At 38.0% G+C, this 8,314-nt stretch overlaps 1 protein-coding gene across 1 annotated transcript; it reads right to left on the reverse strand.

Moving 5' to 3' along the window:
• Positions 1-32: 32 nt before the first annotated feature.
• LOC122279685 (putative germin-like protein 2-1) lies at positions 33-1,141 on the reverse strand. Its single transcript, XM_043090461.1, has 2 exons — positions 824-1,141; positions 33-657 (listed from the first exon to the last, which is right to left on the reverse strand). Exons 1-2 carry the CDS (start codon positions 933-935, stop codon positions 122-124), a joined length of 648 nt encoding a protein of 215 aa, XP_042946395.1. The 5' UTR covers positions 936-1,141; the 3' UTR covers positions 33-121.
• Between the last annotated feature and the right edge of the window lie 7,173 nt (positions 1,142-8,314).

The following is an 8,314-nucleotide window of genomic DNA, read 5'->3' on the forward strand; positions in this document are numbered from 1 at the left end:
TCACTAATTAATGAACCAACAAAAATAACAAATATTCCCAAATAATTCAAATTTTTCATAATCAAAGATCACATAAACAAAAGTGCACATTGATTAATCACTACAAAAAATACATTGAGTTTTAGAATTTGGACTGCAGGTAATTGATAACACTATTGTCCAATTGGAATGCCTTGACAAGAATGTCACCAGCAATATCCGGCACAGACCCGAACACAGCATTTGCAACTGTGACCACTCCTGGATTTTGGCTGCTAAGAGCTGCAATGGCAACTGCATTTGCAGAACCTGCATTTCTCTGGTAGTGAACGAGACCGATGGGGAAGACAAAGACATCGCCCTTGTGCAGCACCTTGGTGATGTGACGGTTGTCAGGGTTGGAAGTGACAAACCCAACTTCGAGGCAGCCTTCCAAGACGGTTAAGATTTCGGAGGCGCGAGGGTGCGTGTGGGGAGGATTGATGCCCCACGGTGCGTAGTCTATGCGTATCATTGAGATGCCAAGCGTATTGAGCCCCGGCATCTGCGATACGGTGACTGGGGTCACCACAGACCCCACTCTATTCGATGTGTTTCCCGCTAAGTGAAGCCCTGCGAAGAAGAAATCATTCGCTGCAGCCAGCTTGGGATCCTTGCAGGCCAGACCGTTCACAAACACTGCCATGAAATGCAACAATAAAATGATCAGAATAAAGCATGTTAATAAAGATTAGTATCCTGGAAAACATAAAACCAAGTTTCTTGGTAATTAAACGGAGTGCATGGCTAAAAGAAACTGAAAAGAAAGTGGATTATCTTCATATTTATGTATGTATGTATGTACCTCGGCTTTGTGGGTCTGCAATACAGAAATCCTGAAGGGGACTGAGATCAGCTGCAAAGGAGAGGGACAAAGATAATGCTAGAAGCCCATATAGGATAATTTGTGGAGACATTTTCTAACTAGCTACAAAGATTTACAGAGGAAGAACAAGAGGCAGAACTAAATAATTATCCGGCTTTGTGTTTGGAAGGTGTGATCAGCGCAGAAATCTTTCTTTATATATACATAGGAAGAGAATGGGAATGTGGGGTACTATAACACCTAGATATCAAGTGTGCAGAGAAGAGATTGAGAATGTGGGGTGCTACAAACCTCAAGTGTGCATGCGGTCCAAAGCAATGAAATTGCCATCTTTTTATTGTGATGTTGTTGTTTCAACACCGCGTGAGGATAGAGGTAGTAATGCAGGTGGATCACGCAAGCCGAAACAGTACCACTCGATTCTATATTTTGGGAGTTAAATATTTGTGCTGCCCCCATTTAGGGTTACGCACCGACGACCAAGGAGCATTAATGAGAGGAACATAGTTATAATGCTGTGCCATGCGCGCTCTGGTTGCCATTATTGTTGGTGGAAATTGGGTTCGATGAACTAGATAACGTGGCACGCACCTGCACTTTGTAAGCTTTCATGATCCTTCTCGTTTTTTAATTGCATTGATGAGTTTTCTAGCGCCGTGGATAAGGGAATATGTCAAGGGATAGCTTGGCAAAAACCGAACCCCACAAAAAATGAATCAACAAATAAATGAGTTAAAAAAAAAAAAAAAGAGTGCATGTTAGGGGCCAAGTAAGTAATTTGTTGTGGATTGAAGTTCTTTTGGGCCATTACAAGAAGGAAAATGTTTGGTTTCGCACCAACTCATGTGCACCCTAGCACCAAATGTACACTTTTTTTTTTTTTTTTCTAATCAAGCTTAATATATATAATAAAAGAGGGGTTACAAAGTTAGAGGTGGATCCTTTCCACTATCCAGATACAGAAAGCATTGAGGAATCGAGACTAGGGATAGGTTACGAAACACATAGTTTGTAGCTGCCCAATGCGCCACTAAGTGCGCGTGCACATCGATTTTGAGATCGATGGATTTTGATAAATTTCCAATCCTGATGATCTTCTGCATATGATCGGATGTCTTCTATAATCGGGGAGATCAACCAGAAAGGGGTAGAATCTTTACATGAATCGATTGCTGAGAAGACTGATTGAGCATCGCCTTCTATTGTTATAAAACTTGAGTTGGATTGAAAAGAACTACTTGCCATAACAACTGCTAGTAACGCCGCTTTAGCTTTAGCTACCTATGAAGAGGTAATTTTTTCTGTGAAGATCTCCAAAATTTCACCTAAGTGGTTCCTTCGAATTACTGAAGTTATAGAAAAGTTATTTCTCACTGCTGCATCAAAGGAGATACTAAAAGTTCCGATTGGAGGAGGAATCATTTGAGAGCTGGGGCTTTGAATAAAGAGCAATCAGACCAGGCATTTTTGTAGCTTTCATAAACTGTGAAAAGTTGCTTCTTTATCTCTTCCAGAGAGAAACTTGAAAGATTGTGAACTATCTCGTTTCGGTTTTTCCATAATAAATCCAGCAAAATGACTGCATAAAATTGGAAATGATGGCTATCTTGTCCCTGTAGGCCTGGGAACTTACCAGGATAGGTAATCATTTTTATCTAATCTGAAATGGAATGGATAGACAATCTTTCTATATTTAAAGGCCAGCTGCCTTGGTGCCATAATATTCTGACATTTGGGCATTCCACAAATAAATGAAGTGTTGTCTCCTCCTCTTGGTCGCAAAAGGTACATTCTGTGTTGACTTGCTGAGAGATTCTTTCATTGACTTTCACTTTTGTTGGTAAAATATTCCAAAGTATCTTCCATAAAAGAAGCTTGTGACGGTCATGAATTTTAAGGCTCCACAATGGCTTAAAGAGACAGTTTTGATTCTGAATAACTGATTCGTGGTAGTCGACCTGTGCGTGATAAGCTATCTTGACTGAGTATTTCCCACTGTGATTAAGTGCCCATATCTCTTTATCCTTGCCTTGTGCTGTTTGAGACAACGGAATCTTTAGAATTTCTCTTATGCTGGGTTGATCAAAAAGGCTTTGTAATTTCCTAATATCTCATGTTTTCGGGTTATTTTGGATGAGGTCAAAGACTTTGATAAAAAGGTGGATGGAATCCATGTTTCTGATGGGTGTTGGCTTGAACGTTTTTAAAGTAGGAATCCATGGGTCTATCCAAATATTAGCCAATTGTCCATTGAAGATTTGGAAACACTTACCTTTAAAAAGTAGGTCTTTTGTCTTAAGAATGCCTTTCCACATTGGAAAATCTTAAATTCTTGAGGTTGCCATCCAGAAGGTTGTGTTCCTTAGGTATTTGGCGGATAGTACAGAGTGTCATAAACCGATTTTTGGTCCACTTAGTTCCCAACCTATTTTTGCTAAGAGAGCTTTGTTCATATTTTATGTCGACCTGATGCCCAGTCCTCCTATTGTTTTTGGTAGACAGATTGACTTCCATGATTTCAATGTGAGATTGTGTAGTTTATCTTTTGGGAAGCCCCACCAAAAAATTTTCTGGATTTGATCAAGAGTCTTGCATACTGATTTTGGAATCTGGAAAGTGTTCATGCAATAAGAGGGAATGGAACTTGCCACTGATTTTATCAACATTGTGCGCCCTGCTTGTGCTAAGAGTTTTGCTTTCCAACCTTCTAATTTTTGTCTCACTTTATTTAGCAAATCAGCATAATTTTCTTTTTTCCTTCTATTAAAAGAAGTTGGGAGGCCCAAGTATTTTATTTTTGTCGAGGAAGCTTTGTAAGGAAGCCAATTTGAGATAGCAGCTTGTTTTGATTGTTTGCGTTCCTTGTGATAAAAATTGATGACTTTGAGAAGTTTATTTTTTGACCTGACCAGCTTTGGAATGTTTCTAGACATTCTGCTATGGCTTTTGCATTTTACTCTGAGGTTTTGGCGAAAATGATTGTGTCATTTGCAAAGAGTAAGTGGGAGACTGGCAGGTTGTTTCTGCTTAATTTAATCCCTTCAGTATTTTGTTGTGCTTCAGCTTGTAGTATTAATCTTAATAAGGCTTATGTGACTAAAATAAATAGAAAATGCGATATTGGATCTCCTTCTCTTATGCCTCTTTCTGCTTTGAAAAAACCTCTTGGTGAGCCATTAATTGTCATTGAGAACGTAGCCATTGATATGCACTCTTTAACCAAATTGATCCAGTTTAAGTTGAAGCCTAGGCTATTCATTATTTCAAAAAGAAAATTCTATTCCACTCTGTCAAAAGCCTTTTTCATATCCATCTTTAAAACCATCAAGCCTTTTTTTCCAGATTTCTTTTTTAGTAGGTGGAAAAGCTCATGAGCAATCATTGTGTTTTCTTTTATATTCCTTCCTGGGACAAAAGCTATTTGTAGAGGAGAGATTATTTTGGGAAGCAACTTCTTTAGTTAGTTTGCTATGATTTTGGTAATGATTTTATAGCTGACATTTGTGAGGCTTATAGGGTGGTAATGGCTTGGAGAATTTGGACATTGTGATTTGGGATCAGCGCAATATTTGTATGGTTCATCTGCTTTATGAGATTTCTACTCAAGAAAAAGTTTTGTATAGCTCGGGTGACTTTCACTTTAATGATTTCCCAATAATGCTTGAAGAAAAGAGTTGTCATGCCATCAAGGCCAGGGGCTTTATTGTTTAGGATTTTTCTGAGAGCACTAAAAATTTCTAATTCATCTGGAATTTTGTTGAGTATGTTGTTTTCTTCTTCTGTAATTTACTTTTTGAATAACTGACACAGTTGTTCTGGAATTTGAGGCTTTGAGGAAGTATAAACAGTTTTGAAATAATTTATGAAAGTTGATTCAATAATTAAAGGGTCCATTGACCAATTACCTGGCCCCAATTTGATTGATTCGATAGCATTCCTCCTCTGACGAATTGTGGTTGTCAAATGGTAGAACTTCGTGTTGAGGTCTATTGAGGTGAGCTAGGTTATTCGAGATTTTTGCTTCCATAGAATCTACTCGTTTTCTCTCAGTTTATGGAGTTTGTTCTGCAACTCGATCTCCAATTCTTGATTTCTTGACATTGACATGCTGCTTTGGACATCTAATAAGTCTTTTTCTGTTTGCTGGATGTTGTTTTGAATGTGCCCGAAGTGATTTTTGTTCCACTTTTTTAAAGTTTCTTTTGTTGAGCTAATTTTCTTGCATAGAATGTAAGCACGATTACCTTGAAAATTTGTGCTTCAAGCTTCTTGAATTATAAGGTGGCTCAGGGGTTCTTGGGTCCAGAATTCTTCAAACTTGAAAGACAAAGCATTTCGCAAATTTGTTGATGTATTGAGTAGAATGGGATGATGGTCGAACATTGAGGAAGCTAGGTGTTGCAGAGAAGCATCGGGAAAAAGTAGTCTCCATTCTTTATTAACAATGACTCTGTTTAGTCTTTCTTTAATAAGAGCAGCTCCTTGTCTTTTGTTAGTCCAAGTGAATTTTGGTCCTGTAAATCTGATGTATATAAGTCCATTGTGATCCATTAGTGTTTTTAAGCCTCTGTTCGGATTGATATGGATTGGTCGACCTCCATATTTCTCTATCTAATTTATCAAGTCATTGAAGTCCCTCATAAATGCCCAAGGACCCGGGAAAGTTTGATGTATAGAGTCGAGGTGACTCCAAAATTTTTCTTTTTGATTCAAGTGAGCCAGGCTATATACATAAGTAACCAACTAAGGATGGTGTAAAGGATCAGAGTAAACAAGAACTGAGATAGCATTAACATTAATATTTACAGGTTCCAGATCAACTGCAGAATGCCATAGCAACAACAAACCCCCTTTTTTACAATCAACAGGAAGGTGCACAAAATGATAGAAACCAAGACTATTTACAACAAAAGTGGTGTGGTCATCCGACACTAAGGTTTCCAATAAGAAAAAGACATATAGGTTATGTATCCTAATATTTGCCCTTAAATTTCTAATTGCCTTGGGGCAGGCAAGCCCTCGGCAATTCCATGCCAAAGTCCTCATGGATTTTTTGGAGGCATGTTGAAGCTTGCCTCATGAGCTGACTTGGACTTTTTCTAGAACTGGATTGCTGGTCTAGTGTACGGGTTCATTTTTTCTTTCCCTTTGGATTTTTTTTCCTTTCCACCTGAACAGGTTTGCATTGTCATTAGAGTGAGTCTTGAAATAGTTTCCTCTAACAGAGACTGAGTTGTACTAGTTTCTTGTTTATTTGACTCAATTTTCTCCATTTTTATCAAGCGTTGTGACTTGCGCTTAGGGGCCTTCTTATCCTCTATTTTATGTTGCCTTTTCAAAGGAAGGATGTGGCTAATTTGACCCGTTGATGGGGGTGTATGGGACAAATCTAAATCTATTATTATAACCTCATTGGAGCTAAGTGTAGAATGTTGTTGAGATGGTGGATTTTTAGTTAGTGCAGGTACTGATTCAGAGAATTGCTTTACCACATTTGTGAGGACGATTGCCTCTGCTTGAGTTACCTATTCACTTGGATTATTCTCTCTTGTGATAATCTGTTCTTTTTTGTTTGGAAGCAGAGTTATTAAGTTTATCTTCATGCTTTGTTGTGTTGACTCCAAAGAAAAACAACTGCTGTGTTGCGGAAGATGAGGAGCTATGGAGAAGAAACTCCGTGATTTTATTTTAGGATTGTCCTTGAAAAGTGGATGGGTTTCGATGCTTTTGAGTTGAGGCCGAGGAGATAGTCCTTCTAGTTTCGACGTGGATTCGAAAAGGTGTTTGACTTGATGTTCTTTATATCCCTGCATAGCCGAATATACTTTCGTCCATTGTGCTCTCCATGTGGCGTTTTTCATTGTTGGCAAAGACTCTGATGGGAGAGGGTTGATAGAGTATAATAGTTGTTAATCTATCAGAGGCTTCGGCATTACTCCTTGGGTCAGTAAGGGAACATTACTTCGATAAGTACATGGATTTTCAGACTGGGTGGTTGAGATAATAGTAAAGGCTATAACTTTGGTTGGTGGGGTAATGAATGAAGAAAGACCACTATAGCTGGATTGAGAAACTGTGAAGATTCTACTCGTGTTCGTTTTCCCATGCAGTGAAGATGAAGGAAAGAAATTCCTCAGTTCCATATTATCTTCAGACAGTCTATGGTCTTCTTCCTCGCAGATTTAACTTTGATAAAGGGCCTCCATGTTCTTTTCTATTTTTGCTACTGACTTCTTCTAGTTTTTTCCACATTCTAATTTCCAGTTCAACATTTGGCATATTGCTTTGTGATGGCATAGATTCTTCAACTTCCATATTCCCCGCTTCTTCTTTAGGTTGGTGCGTTGAGGAGCAACTTTGTGGGGAATAATATTCAACTCTTAAAGCTGGACCAAATCTGATTTTTAATTGTGTTGAAATGGGAAAACCACAAAATATTTGGGAATGTCCAAGTCTACCACATGCATAGCAGAAATCGGCTAACTTCTCGTACTTAAAAGCGATCCAAACTTCTTTGTTTCCTAGTCTCGTTAATGGGAAACCTTTCTTTAATGGTTGTGTTACATCAATGGCCACTTTTATACGGATGAACTTTTGAAAAGCCAAGCCATAGATCGAGTCTGCTTCAACTTTAATAAGGTTTCCTATCACCTTTCTGATTTCCATTGCATTTTCCAAATTAAAATGATAAAGGGGTAACCCGTGCAACTAAACATTGAAAATTGCCTCATTCAAATTTATTTCTTCTATGGTTGCCCCAGGGGACCATTGTTTTAATATCATCAAATGACCTTTAAAGTTCCAAGGGCCTTGGTTTAGAACTCCAAGTTTGTCTTGAGGAGTTCTAAATGTAAAAGATAAATTTGTTTACATCCATGTCTTCAATCAAAAAGTTTTGAATAAATTTCCATGAGGCTTTTATGCATGAATGTATAGCAAATTTGTTCAGGGGTCTATCGGCTACTAACCTTCCAATCAGGATTTTTTCAAATGATATATTTGCCGCTTCTGGAGTTGTTTTGAGATGAAGGTTCTGCCATGATAATGCTTTCGTCTGAGTGATGAGAGCTTCTATGTCCATTTGTTTCTATTTCTGAAGTAAACTTCACAGAGATAGATGGAAAAAACTACCGTCACGCCACCTTTAGGAGATATATAAAGTCGAAAGGAGCAACAAAGAGTGCAGTAGGGAAGAGAGCATTTCCTATAAAGGAAAACTCAGGAAAAATGGCTTCTGGTAGAGATAAGGGGGGAAAGGTTTGTTTGGCTTGTAAGGAGTAGCGCAATGAAACGACGATGAAAATGTACACCCTAAATATGCACAATGGTATATTTTTTTTATTTTTATACATTTAAAAAAATTACCACTAATAAATTAATTTGTGTGTATGTGTATTTTTTTTAATATTAAAAAAATAAAAAATGCACTGTTATAAATATTTGGAGTGCACATTTTGTGTGCACCCCAGC

Source organism: Carya illinoinensis, chromosome 10, assembly GCF_018687715.1.
Source record: "Carya illinoinensis cultivar Pawnee chromosome 10, C.illinoinensisPawnee_v1, whole genome shotgun sequence".
Classification (NCBI taxonomy): Eukaryota; Viridiplantae; Streptophyta; class Magnoliopsida; order Fagales; family Juglandaceae; genus Carya; species Carya illinoinensis.

Excerpts from the sequence above, each read along its gene's own strand:
- LOC122279685 (XM_043090461.1), bottom strand. The coding sequence starts at position 935 with ATGTCTCCACAAATTATCCTATATGGGCTTCTAGCATTATCTTTGTCC. Across the intron at positions 658-823 it reads TGCAGACCCACAAAGCCGAG|TGTTTGTGAACGGTCTGGCC; the intron begins GTACATACATAC and ends ATTTCATGGCAG.